The sequence below is a fragment of the Gossypium arboreum genome, chromosome 2, assembly GCF_025698485.1.
Source record: "Gossypium arboreum isolate Shixiya-1 chromosome 2, ASM2569848v2, whole genome shotgun sequence".
Taxonomy (NCBI): domain Eukaryota; kingdom Viridiplantae; phylum Streptophyta; class Magnoliopsida; order Malvales; family Malvaceae; genus Gossypium; species Gossypium arboreum.
This window is the reverse complement of record NC_069071.1, coordinates 68,208,734-68,222,647: the sequence shown is the minus strand read 5'-3', so window position 1 is coordinate 68,222,647 and position 13,914 is coordinate 68,208,734. Positions and strand designations below refer to the sequence as shown.

Genomic DNA, 13,914 nt, shown 5'->3' with positions numbered 1-13,914 from the left:
AAGGCTGTCAGAATTTTAGGGTGGTGCCACCTATACACCACTCACCACTTGCATGAATGTACTATTTCGATATATAATCCCTCTAGCATATCATTTTAGTATATTATTTTTATTTTTATATTATTCAAGGAAAAAAGCCATGAGTTAATGTCGAGTTGACTTATGACACCAAATCAATTAATAACATTATTAATATATATAATTAATTGAGATAATAACTTGTAAATATTAAAATAAAAATATATAAAGTTCATTAAAATGAGAAATGAATGTTATTAGTTTTGATTCAAATCTCACCTTATATATTTTTAATTATAAAAATATATTTTTAATTGACTTTTGTAATGAAGAAACTAAAATATTCTTAAATAATATAACTTAATTTAATTATAAATAAATATTTCCGTAATTTTTTAATCGGTTCAGAGTGAGCAGTAGATGAAAAATAAGGAATTAGGAACACAAAATTTCTGTTTTGGGTTTTCCAAGATTGCCTTATCATAAAAGGGACACGTGTTGTCCTGCGAAAAGATTTAGTTCAACAGCTAATTACTGCACCTTGCAGTGACAGATAACAAGCTCAAATGCAAAAAAAAAAAAAAAAGTATAAACGTAAAACGACATGATATAACAGATAAAACGACATTAAACTTCCGTAAATACCTCCTTTAGAGAATATCTTTTCCCGTAGCCCATAGCTAATTGAAGCTCCTGCTTGCTTTCCTTTGCTTCAGCAGAGCGACACAAACGAAGAAGAAAAGAAATATAATAAAATAATTTCAAAATTATTTATATAAATATGGCGTTTGGCGCCAAAAAGGTGGGCCATATGGTCTCCGGTATTGGTGGCAACGGAATGGGCCAGATTTTGGCCGCTATGGCTGCCGCACTCTTGTTTCGCTTGTTCTCCGGGCCTGGCCCAGCTAGCTTGCCGGAAGATGAAACCTGTGAAGAAAATGACTCCGTCAACGGAGATGATGCTCCGCCATCAGCTGGCAAAGTTTTTCCGGTCACCATAACGTGGAGGAACATCACATGTTCCCTCTCCGATAAACACTCAAAATCAGTAAGTAAATAGTAGTAACAGTTTTCCTCTGTTCTTTTTCCCTTTAATTCATTTATTGTTATGCATTTTTGCCTGGCTTCTAAGAAGATGCAAAAGGAAAATTTCACATATTTGAGCTTCGAATTGAAACTGGAAATGGTAGGACTTGTTTGTCTTTTAAATATGATAGATATTTATTTTACGATAGGTTCGCTTTCTGCTTAAAGATGTGAGTGGAGAGGCAAAACCTGGAAGATTACTCGCAATAATGGGGCCATCAGGATCAGGAAAAACCACTCTGTTAAACGTTCTGGCGAGTCAGATTTTGGCATCACCGCGGTTGGCGTTGTCAGGTCTTTTGGAGTTCAATGGGAAGCCCAGTTCAACTAAAGCTTACAAGTAATGACATTATTAACTTTGAAATCATTAGAAGTGTAGTTTATATATCGGTTTTGATGGCATTTATGAGACTGTTTGTTGGTTCTTGTAGATTTGTTATGTTAAAAATTTAAAAATCTAGGGATGAGGTATATAAACCTATAATAATTGAGTTGAATATGTGACTGCTAGCACTATAAAATAATATATAATATATAATCACAAGGTAAAAAGTGTTAGACATACCATAATGATAAGGAAAGGATGTAAGTATTATAATTTTAATAGACCCATGACATAAATATGTTAGAGTGTTATAATTACAGGAAAATTCAAGATGGGAACTACCTATGTGAGTAGGAGTGTGGTCGCTTCTAAGAGCTTTAGGGTTTGGCTTTGACAACACTTATGAAAAGAAGTTACATATACATGACCGTAATACTGTGCATTTATGCAATCAATTTTCAAGATTATCAAAATCTAGAAGTGACCCAAAAGTTATGTCACTTAGTTATTAGCTAAACGTTGTCACTATTTATAGTGATGAGTTATGTCTCTTGTTACTAAGAGTTATGTTTCTTAATTATTTATAAAGAGTCATGATTATTCAAGTAGACTCTATTGATAATTATGTTTATTGTTAAAAGATGTGATTATCCATTGGATAAAAGAGACATAAGAATTCTCATAAATAGGAGTGGAATTTTCACTTGCATGGTACACCAAAAAGATATGGAAATAAAGTTTCTTTCTATTCTTTCACTTGTTAAATTCTTTATAGAAATTGATATATTTACTATGCTCAGTGCTCAATGGATTGTTTCTGTCAAGTGCAAAAGGTAAACAGTCATTGGGTATCTTTGAGATTCATTTGCCGTAACTTTGTTGCACATCATAATATAGATGGGGCTAATAGAATCTTAAAGAAACTGACATTGATACACGCCTTGAAACCTTTGTTAATTTCTCATGAGTTCATTTTTATCCCCCACACACTAACTTTTTGATGGCATTTCTAAGACTGTTTGTTGGTTCTTGTAGATTTGCTTACCTCCGACAGGAGGATCTTTTCTTCTCCCAGTTGACAGTTCGAGAAACATTATCTCTTGCTGCAGAACTTCAGCTTTCAGAGATATCTTCCGTAGAAGAGAGAGATGAATATGTGAACAATCTCTTATTTAAGCTAGGCTTGGTAAGAATAACATGATTTCTGTATACTGGAGATATATGAAATTGTGAGGCTTGTAGACATATTACTTTCATTGTCTCAGCTGCCATTTGCTTTACATAATAATTGAGAGATATAGAAATTAGCTGCTTCACTGGAACCTATCAGCTATGCTACCACCCTATATTACTAATTGCATGATCTTTGCTTTTGGGTTAATACAATGTGGTAAGAAAGAGGTTTGCTCAATTTATAGTCAATTATCATTAACCTTTTTATCCTGATACAGTTTTTCTTTCTGGGTGATCTTTTTATTCATTCTCCAAAAGGTCAGCTGTGCCGATTCAATTATTGGTGATGCCAAAGTTCGTGGGATCAGTGGTGGTGAAAAGAAACGCTTATCACTAGGTTGCGAACTGATTGCAAGTCCATCTGTCATATTTGCTGATGAACCCACAACTGGTATGCATGATTAAGCATAATGTAATCTTCTTGTAAGATAGCTCTTGTTACTCAATCTTTTCCCTATGTTACATTTGATCACATTATTTCTAAGTGGTTTCTGAATGCTTAACAAAAACCATCCATCATGATAATATCTATGCTTGATTAATTGCCTCCTCAGTAATTCCGAATTGCTATCATCTGGTAATGTATGTCAGACACCTAAGAAGTATTGATAGAGCATGTGGGGTGCAAAGAAAAAAAATTTAGCCGAGAGTGATAATTTCCAGAAGTTCTTCATAAAACATCCAGAAGTGACAATTTCACATACCATGCCATGTCCAAATCAATTAGTTGTAACCTTTATTGTAGAATAATTAGGGTTTGCCAGTGAGGTTGATCTCAGTCTTTCTAGGTAATTTTGGAACACTTAACTAAAACCCATCTATCATGTAATATCCATGATTGCCCAATTCTCAGTTATTCACAATTTGTATCCTAAAGAACTAATCTTAGACTCCGAAGAAGCAATGATATAGCATGTGTGGGGTGCAAAGTACAAAATGTAGTTAAGAGTGCTACATTTTGGAAGTTCTTCATAGAATTTGTGCCATTTATAGAGCATGAACAAGACAAAATTCGATTTTACATACCGTATCATGTCCAAATCAATCAGTTAGACCCTAAACCTGAATTAGTGTATGGTCATTAATATTTTTACCAGAGTTGATTTTGGTTTCCCAATTTCTTCTTGTGTATTCAGGACTTGATGCTTTCCAAGCTGAGAAAGTAATGGAAACTCTCCGCCTGCTTGCACAAGATGGTCATACTGTAATTTGCTCAATACATCAGCCTAGAGGTTCGGTGTATGGTAAATTCGATGACATTGTGTTGCTAACAGAGGGCACACTTGTTTATGCTGGTCCAGCACGTGATCAACCACTGGAATACTTCTCCAGATTTGGGTTGTTATCAAACTTTGCTCCTGTTAATTATGGAATGCAATGTCTGCCTGCATGCTATGGTTCTTTATTCAGACTCAATAAATTTAATTCTGATTGTCTGATTTTTATTGACTGCGACTTGTGAGGAAGAGACATGTAAATATCTTCTGTTTAAAAATATTTAACCTCTGAAAAGGTGCATTGTTGGGTTTAGGACTAAAATTATCCACCAAGTTTACCTGCTAGGAATCCTGATTAGCATCGATATTAGTTGTATGCTGGATGAGATTTCTAATGTAACTCTAGCACTCCTATTATGCTTGAAATGTAGCTGCATGTGTCCACATCAGTCAGCTTAAGGAAAAAGAGAAAAAGAGAAAATAGATATTGCCATGGCCTCATCATTTACCAATATACCGTTAATGTGTGATACTGATGCATCCCTTCACACATGATCTTGCGGACTAGTTATGTTTTTCATTTTGTTTATGGAAGTGGATGATCTAAATATTCTCTCTCTCTCTCTCTATATATATATATATATATATATATGTTGTTTCATTGATATCATAATTAAACGGCTTTGGGAATCATGAGCTGGTTTTTTTCCCCTCTGCTTTTGTTTGCTTTAATAAACAAGGACTATTATTTGAACTCTGCATCTAGATGGAAATTATCTAACAACAAAGTACCAGAATCTGAAATGATGAGACATATTCTTGAATATTTATTAATCAACAGGTACCAGTGCCCAGATCATGCAAATCCTGCTGAATTTTTGGCTGATCTTATATCCATTGACTACAGTTCTGCTGACAGTGTCTACTCTTCTAAGAAAAGAATTGATGCTCTCGTTGAAGCATTCTCAACACAGTCCTCAGCAGTTCTTTATGCCACTCCTCTTACTGGAAAGACTGGTCCTAAGCAGGGCATGAAGTTCGGCAAGAAAATTGCTGCTAAGAGGAAAGGGGGATGGTGGAGACAATTCTGGTTGCTTCTAAAACGTGCATGGATGCAAGTTGGTTTTTCTACTATTTAGTATAATTTTATGTCTATTTAGTTTTTATTTGATATCTTTAAGTTTAAGGACATGATAGAATATAGGAACAGTCATTCCCTTAAATTCGTTGGTTTGATTAAGAAATTGTCGTAATTCATTTGTCTGATATTTATTACCCAGTCTGGCCAATCATTCTAATGATGTAATCAATTTCTAACATCCGGTGTTTTATTCATTCCTGAAGCCAGAACAACAATGAAAAAAATAAAAATCCTAAAGTCAGTAAAATCATTGTATAACATGTTAGTCTCCTTTTGTGAGGTGTTTTTTCATACAATTCTTGCTAATTTTTTTTTTCTTTTACATTGTGTGGCTGTGTGTGTGCATGTATTGAAAATGATCATAACTCCTGTTCCTTTTTATTGATTGACAAAATGGTTGGCCAGGCTTCTCGTGATGGACCAACAAATAAAGTTAGAGCTAGAATGTCAATTGCATCAGCTATAATATTTGGATCTGTTTTCTGGAGAATGGGAAGATCTCAAACGTCTATACTAGACAGAATGGGTTTGCTTCAGGTATGAACCCTTTGGTTTCCTTAGAATTCTTGCTCTCTTTTCTGCTATAAAATCGCGACCATGCAATTTTTTCAGTACACGAAGTTGATCCTACTCTAGGCTCTGATTTGTGTTTTCCGTAAGAAAGTGGACCAAAGTGAATGGTTCAAGTGTTTTTGATGGGGGAGGTTAGTGGAGGGGAATTGGATAAGTATGGAAGGTATTGAGGACAATTTTTCTTTCTGACCATGCCAGAAACTGATGCACCTGATAAATGGAAATGAAGCCATTTGAATTCTATACCTTCGATAAAAAGGGTTTTTATGTTATTATGATTATTATATTATTTTTATTTTAGCAGTTTGTTCCTCTATTCCAGTTGGTAGTTCAGGTAATGAAAAAACTGGCTAATTTCTAGCTTTTGCTGGCATTGGCTGAAGATCTCCATCCTCTCCCTATGGTGCCATAGCTCAAAGGCATTCTTGAGACCACATTCTAACTACTGAAACTAATGAACCATACCCTTTCCTAAAACTTTATTCTCTGTTGTTCTACAAAGTATATGAGGTTTTCATATTTGAAAGGCAGCATATTTAATCATCTACCATTCTTGAAGAGTGACTGGTGTCGAGCAATTAATGATATATATGTGATTAAGAGATGTAAGTGTTGATCGTATTAAAGTTCCTTGACACTATTCACATCATATGCCCTGTGTCAGGTTACTGCAATAAACACAGCAATGGCAGCTCTTACAAAGACTGTGGGTGTATTTCCCAAGGAACGTGCAATTGTAGACAGGGAACGTGCTAAGGGATCTTATGCATTGGGACCCTATCTTCTTTCCAAATTGATAGCTGAGATACCTGTGGGAGCAGCATTTCCTCTAATGTTTGGTGCTGTGCTCTATCCCATGGCTCGCCTTCATCCAACCTTTTCCAGGTCATTTCATTGCCTTCCATGATGAGGCTCTTTATATTGTTTACACTAGAAATAGATATGTTGCACTATCTACAAATGTCATGTTTTGTTGAAGTAATTGCTTACCACATGCCTACCTTTTCTGAAGAAGATGAAGAAAATCACGAAGAAACAATTATAGCATTTTTCTCAATGATGCATAAAAAACACATAATTTGGTTTATGATTGTCGAGGTTGAAATATCTGACAATACCAATTGAGGCACTAATATCAATTGTTAGTTAATAATTTGGTTAATATCATGGTGATTTGGTGAGTTGACCTTGGAGTTTGATTTTCTAGATTTGGAAAGTTCTGTGGAATTGTGACTGTGGAGTCTTTTGCTGCATCTGCAATGGGTCTGACAGTAGGGTCCATGGTCCCAACCACTGAGGCAGCAATGGCCTTGGGACCCTCTCTTATGACAGTCTTCATTGTGTTTGGAGGGTATTATGTAACTGCAGATAATACACCAATCATCTTCCGTTGGATTCCCCGTGCTTCTCTAATAAGATGGTAACTGATAAGGCATTATTTGATGATAAATCAACACCTTTCTTGTTTGTGCTTTAATGATGATAAGTCGCATCTTTGTTTACATGCTTTCAGGGCTTTTCAAGGGCTTTGCATCAATGAATTTACTGGTCTTAAATTTGATTGTCAGAATTCCTTTGACGTTCAGACAGGAGAACAGGTATGAAGAGAATATAATTCCCTCTATCTGAAAGAGTGTCCAGCTTTGACAAGACAGAATTATAAACAAGAAAGTTATTAAGGCTAGGATAAAAAGGTCTTTGTTCTGGTCTCTGTAGAGGAACTCAAAATTATAGACTAGTTCCGTTTCTCAAACCAAAATTACATGATGAGTAGTCAGATTCTTTAACTAGAATCTACAGCAACTGTTATTATTGAAGATTGGTCAAACGTTTCAAGTATAGCTGACCTCCCAGTTCATAGCTTGGTGAGAACAGATTAATTTGCTAAGTAAAGGAGAAAACTACATGATTTCCTCAAATTTAATGTGCGTATATATACCTACATATGCACACAATGTGCTTAACATTTCGTACTAGGACTAACTTGTCTGGAGAGCATGGCTAATTTAGATGGCATTATTGGGGTGAAGCAGTCTCATGATTTCCCTTTAGTTAAATGTAGTCTACGATAAGATTCTTGTTTTCTTGTTAAGCGTTCTCGTGAAGCTTTCCTCTTAGTCTATCCTAATTCTCTTTTTCTTGCTTAATCCAGGCACTCTATCGATACTCCTTGGGAGGAACATGTATCAGAGATACAGTTATAGCACAAAGTAGAATTTTGTTGTTTTGGTATAGTACCACTTACCTTCTCCTCGAAAAAAACAAACCCAAATACCTGCAGCTAAAGGCGCCTGCATCTGAGCAGATTGAACCAAAGCTAAAGCTTGAACCTTTATTAGAAACCGACCAACCTTCCCCACTCAAACAAGTTGAACAAAATCAGCATGTTGAATCAACTCCAGTAGACCAAACTGAACCATTCATCCTAGAAGGTTTGTAAAAATTTAGGCATTAATGATGTTACAAGAACTAAGAAGTGCTACTATTTATTGATTTATGTCATACAGGTGCTAAGTAAAGGAGATATCTTTGCAATAAAGGAGGGTCTCATGCATTTTCGAGCTACATTTACATCAATGGTATACTTTCCCATGTAAAATAGCTCGTCTGTGATGGATCTTTTTGACGTCCATATGAACCATATCTGTGCTACACTTACAGATATCTTTTGTCATCTCTTGTCTAAAGAGTAGCTAAAACCAAGAAAATGTAGTTTTCGTAACGCATGATGCTATTGAAACTATCCTGGAATCATGAAACTTTTAGGTAATATATCATGTTCGAATCTCTACCTTTTAGGATGTCGATTTGGTTTGATTTCTTGGTCTCTTATTGAACGTAATAGCTCTATGTAATATATGTTAGCAATGTTTCAGTGGATTATAGTTGAGTGTCTTGCCGCACTTATGTTGGCAAATAAGGTTAATAAAATTATGAGAAATTAGAAATTAAAACCCTTTATAAACTCAATTGTGCTATAATTCGGTACCCTGAAAACAAAATCATTTTTTTGTCATCTTTCTCATTCAAACCGAGAAGAAGAAATGGAAAAACCCAATGGGTTGTCATGGTATGCTTTTGTGGGTTGTCATGGTCAATCGCTCATGATGTTTTTTTACTTGGTTTGATCCACTAATTGGTAATCATGGAAGGATCATTTTCCTTGGACTGTTGAAGAAAACCAGAGAAATAGAGAGAACGTTTGATGTGGATTAGTAGCTTGATTTTTACTCTAGTCTTGGTTATACATTATGAAGTGAAAGGGGAATAAATGAGGGCTTTTTGTGGGTTTTAGGGTGATGTTGCAAACAATTTTGGGGTTCGACCATACTCTTTCTTAATGTTTTTGAATTGTAGGGGCTATATGCATAATAGTTAATTTTGCAAATTTGTGAATCTAATGTTGAAATTGTATTGCAATTGGACTGCATAATTGCTAATTTGAATTTTTTAAGTCCTACTATTATGTAATTTTTTTATTGAAGTGAGTGCAAAAGTCTCATGCACCATTGTTGAATAATAATAATATGATACATCATTATTAAATTAAAAAATATGGAAGACTTGTAAATAAATACTAATAATTTTATTTACACATCAATCATAACTATTATAGATAAATATTAATATTAATAACTCTTGGATATATGATTTTGGGTTTAAGGATTTAGGGATAGGGTTTTGGATTTAAGGTTTAAGGTTTTACTATTTATTTATAATTATTTATTATTTAATTATGTTTAAATAAAATTATTAGTATTTATTTATATGTCCACTATTTTTGTTTTATTTAATAATAGGGTATCATGTTATTATTTACTAATGGTGCATGAGACTCATGCAACCACAATGCATCAAATATTCTCCTTTTTTCTAAGTATAAGTTTGACTGAGATTAAAATGTAGATAAAAAATACAAAGAATTATTAAAATAATAATAATTTTAGTTCTCAATTTTTATATATATTTTTTGTCAATATCACCTTAATTTTATATAAAAATTATAAAAAAATCGAAACTATTTAAAAGCTAGAAAATTCTATATAAAAATTATAAAATAAAATCAAACTGTTTAAAAACTAGAAAATTCTATAGAAAAATTCTAAAAAATATATCGAAAATGTGATGAAGAACTAATAAGTATGGGAAATAAAGAAAATTATCATTCAATAGAATCCAATAATAATTTTAAAAACCAAAAAAGAAGTTATACCATTACATGCTTGCTTAGTGTTTCTTAAAACCAAATTAGTAATATATTCAAGTCAAGTTTCATACCGCTAAAGAACATCCAGAATTGATATTATAGAAACTTGTCAAATTGACTTTGATGCCATTTCACTAGCCAAAAACTAAAAAATATTCACAAAAAAATTTAAGACTCGAATCAAATTTTCAATTCATTTAAATTATTTTCCAAGTCCAAATTGTAAAAATAATTATATTTTGAATTCTTTCTTATAACGAAAGAACTATGTCAAGAAACAAAAGAAGTAAAAATAAGAAAACTAGTAATTTTGCTAAATGTTTTAATTTTTATATGTTCTATTTATTGAATATTTCTATATAGATAATACAAAGAGACAATTCGGAGGGTTTAAAATTTTTCTCTCACTTTATCTATTTTTAAATTTTTTATTTACTTTAATTTTAATTTCAAGAATTTTTAAAATTTTTAAAAATAATTTCAATTTTATCATTTTATATATAATTAAGGTGATATTGATAGAAAGTATAAAATCAACGATCAAAATTTTTATTATACCAACTAAAAAATGTTACTTAATAATCAAGTAATAAAAAAATGTTAAAACTTTAATGATGAAATTATAACTATTTTAATTAAATGACCAAAATAAAAACTTACCTATAATTTAGTAACACCTAAATAAAAAACACCCTATAATCTTAAAACTCTTAAAAGCAACAAATATTGCAGTAAGAACACTCTTATAAATTACCCAGAGTTTCAATACACAACAACCAACCTCAAGAAATAAATAAATAACACAACACATCCTTAAGCATCACAAAATATAACTTTTATTATGGAAACCTTTTAGTAAGAGTTAGATTACATTTTATTTTTATTAAAAATGGACAAATTAATCCCTCATGTATATTAGATTAAAGAATAAATTTTATCTATTTTTATTATTAAAACTAACATAACTAATAAAATAATTAGATAATTACACATAGCATACCACTTATACCTTGCGGTGACATATAAAGATCAGTTTTTCCAATAGAAATTTTATAAATATACATTGAAAAGGTGATTGAATTTATTGATGTGGGGAGTGTAGTTCCTGGAGGCTTGAAGGGAAATTTGGGCCTCCAACTTCAGTTTTACAACCACTTGAGTGACTCTCATTCAATGGATCCATTTTACTCTCACTGAATCCATTCAATCATATGTGTCCATCGTTGTTGTTTAAAGGAATGTCATTTGACTCAGTTTAGGCTTCCCCCTAATTCACTGGATGCTTTTCAACTCAAATCATATTATTTGTATTTTTTAATAATTTAATGTCACGTCAATATTTTTATTTTAAAAAATTAAATCTAAATAAAAATTTAAAATTCAGAATAAAATTATAAATTTTACATCAAATTATTAGAAAAGGATAATATTCTAATTTCATACAATCTTTTCTTTCAACTTGTATGCTACTGTGAATTTACTTTATCATTTGGGGTATAATTATAGTTAATTAATAATGTTATTAATTCAACTTTCATTTTAAAATAAATAATAAAATTACCTTTTAGACAACTAGATTTCCATACGTGTTTATATTTTTATTTCCTAATCATTATTAAAAAGTAAAAATAATTCAAATAATTTTACAATATTTTAAAACATATTCGTAAAATGTTTAAAAGATAGATATATTCTTTTATTCTTCAATTTTATTTAATATTTACATAAATAAATAATTTTATTTTCAATTACAGAAGAAATCTGTCTTATAATAACACCTATTTGTATATTGCATTATCTTTTTGTGTTTTTGTGTTCTTGTAATAGTAATAATCTCATTTTAAATTTAAAATAATATGATATTTCTTATTTATTAAATTATAATAAAAGTGTAATTGAAGATGGATCATTTAAACTTTTATTATGAGTTTGTATAAATGTAGAACAACAATTCTATTTTGAAAATTATGTAAATATCTTAAATATTAAAATAAAAAAAGCATTTTAAGAATTGAGATAAGATTTTGGTTTAATTTGAATGTGTACACTAATAATAGATAAAGTTAATTATGATTTTAATGTATTCCAATTATCAAATTAACTATTAATTTTATCTTTAATATTAAAAAGTTAAAATGTGCCATAAGTCCTTGTACAATTCATAAATTTAAAATTTAGTCCCTTTACTTCTATTTTTATGAATTTAGTTCCTCTACTTTTCAAAGTTCAAAATTTAGGTCCAATTGCTAACATTGCTATTTTTTTTTTGTAAAATTTGTTAGTTTGACATTTTGAAATTAAAAAAAATGCCACATGATAGCAATGTATTTAAAAAATGATGTTGTAATGAACCTAATTTAATAAAATAATTTAACAGAGTTAACAGTTAGACTTGAATTTTGAACTTTGAAATGAGAGGGGCTAAATTCCTTGAAATAAAAGTATAAGGACAAAATTTCATAATTTCAAAGAGTATAGAGACTTATGCCATATTTTAACCTATTAAAATTATTTCAACATTTTATTTTCTAATTTAAAACCAAATAATAGTGTTACTAATTAAAAGAGGAGATTACTCGATCCATTTCCGTATCGTTCATGATCTATATGATAATCGGGGCTTCCATTTCAAATGCATACTCCATTTTTGCGCAACAAGGGTATGGAAATCCATGAGTAATTCAAATCGTATCAAATATAATCAAATTAAATTATCAACTTATTTAATTGGGATGAGATTATCACAATATATTTTCACATGGAAAAACTATTGAAATTATTAAATCATCTAGTTATATTATGATAAAATATAAAACAAATTAAATACAATTTAAAAAGTTCAACTTCCTAATTAAAATAAAATTATATTTAAACAAATCAAAAATCTAACCACCTAAAAAATTCAAATAAAATATTAATAATATTACAGGTATATTTAAATTTTTATTTTAATCTTCTACTTCAATCTATCTTCATCGTCAACATCTTTTATCTTAATCTTCGATTAACATTGGACTTCTTATATAATTAATTACTTTAGAGTTGCAAAAGACCTAAAAATTATAAAATATAATAATAAATAATAATTTATTGTTGTAAATTAAAAAATGCATAAAGTAAAATTAAAATTAATTGAAAGTTTCACATTTAAAAAAAACAATAAGGAAATAGAGGAGTAGCGAGGGGTTGGCAAGGCCATAGAAAATTTTTGTTTAGGTCCTTTAAATTTTTAAAATTTTAAATTAGCAAAGATAAAATTGCACTTTGCCACCTAAAAATGATAAAAATTTGATTTAATCATTTAAAAATTATAAATATATAAACTATTCAAATGGTAAAATTATATATATATAAACAATCACCTAAATAACCTGAAATAAACAGTAAATTTAGGTGGGGGGACTTAAACAGTCGGCACAATCTCAATTTTTGTCCCAATTGTCACCTGATAAATTTGTCAAGTGTTAAAATAATATCTTTTGGGGCTGGGGACTTAAATGGTCGGCACCATTGTATTTTTTTCCACCTGTATCATACTAGTATACTTTACACTAGTGTTTGAAAAAAAAATTTGGATTAGGGGACCCTGATGGCCAGCACCAGTTTTACACATAAAAAAATAGTTTTTTTTTGGGTGTTGGCCAATTGATGGCCGACACCCACTTTATCAAATAAAAAAATTTTGAGTCAGGGGTACTAGATGGTCAGCTTCAGCTTTTTCGAGGACCAATTTTTTTTTTCCAATTGCTAGGACATTGATGGTCAGCATTTTTGTACCAAATTTGAGAAAAAAATTGAGTGCTGGCACACTGATGGTTGGTACTCTTGTACCAGATTTGAAAAAAATTTTGGGTGTTGGGGCACTGATGGCTAACACCCTTATACTAGATTTTTGAAAAAATTTTGGGTCAAGGGAAGTAGATGGCTGGCACCCATGTACCCAAATTTTTAAAAAAAAGTGTGCTTGCACCCCAATACCAGATTTAAAAAAAAAAATTGGGTGCTGTGACACTGATGGCCAGCATCCTTTCAATATATAAAGTTGTTTTCTCTTTCATTTGAGCTTTTTCTTTACTTTTTTTAGTTGAAATACAATATTAGTGTTTTGTTTGTT

General features: G+C 30.9%; 1 protein-coding gene across 1 annotated transcript; it reads left to right on the top strand.

Annotated features, from left to right (window-relative positions):
- The first annotated feature begins 595 nt into the window (after nt 1–595).
- On the top strand, nt 596–8,547 carry LOC108467144 (ABC transporter G family member 7). The gene is made up of 12 exons (XM_053024960.1): nt 596–1,066; nt 1,254–1,444; nt 2,465–2,615; nt 2,921–3,053; nt 3,799–4,000; nt 4,721–4,997; nt 5,426–5,557; nt 6,258–6,478; nt 6,801–7,013; nt 7,107–7,191; nt 7,746–8,025; nt 8,101–8,547. The coding sequence occupies exons 1-12, from the start codon at nt 800–802 to the stop codon at nt 8,109–8,111; spliced, it is 2,163 nt and encodes a 720-aa protein (XP_052880920.1). The 5' UTR covers nt 596–799; the 3' UTR covers nt 8,112–8,547.
- The last annotated feature ends 5,367 nt before the right edge of the window (nt 8,548–13,914 follow it).

What these genes read in the sequence shown, in the direction of transcription:
- LOC108467144 (XM_053024960.1), top strand. Translation starts at nt 800, where the DNA reads ATGGCGTTTGGCGCCAAAAAGGTGGGCCATATGGTCTCCGGTATTGGT. An exon ending in CCGATAAACACTCAAAATCA is followed by an intron (nt 1,067 to 1,253) that starts GTAAGTAAATAG and finishes ATTTTACGATAG; the next exon opens with GTTCGCTTTCTGCTTAAAGA. An exon ending in CTTCATCCAACCTTTTCCAG is followed by an intron (nt 6,479 to 6,800) that starts GTCATTTCATTG and finishes TTGATTTTCTAG; the next exon opens with ATTTGGAAAGTTCTGTGGAA.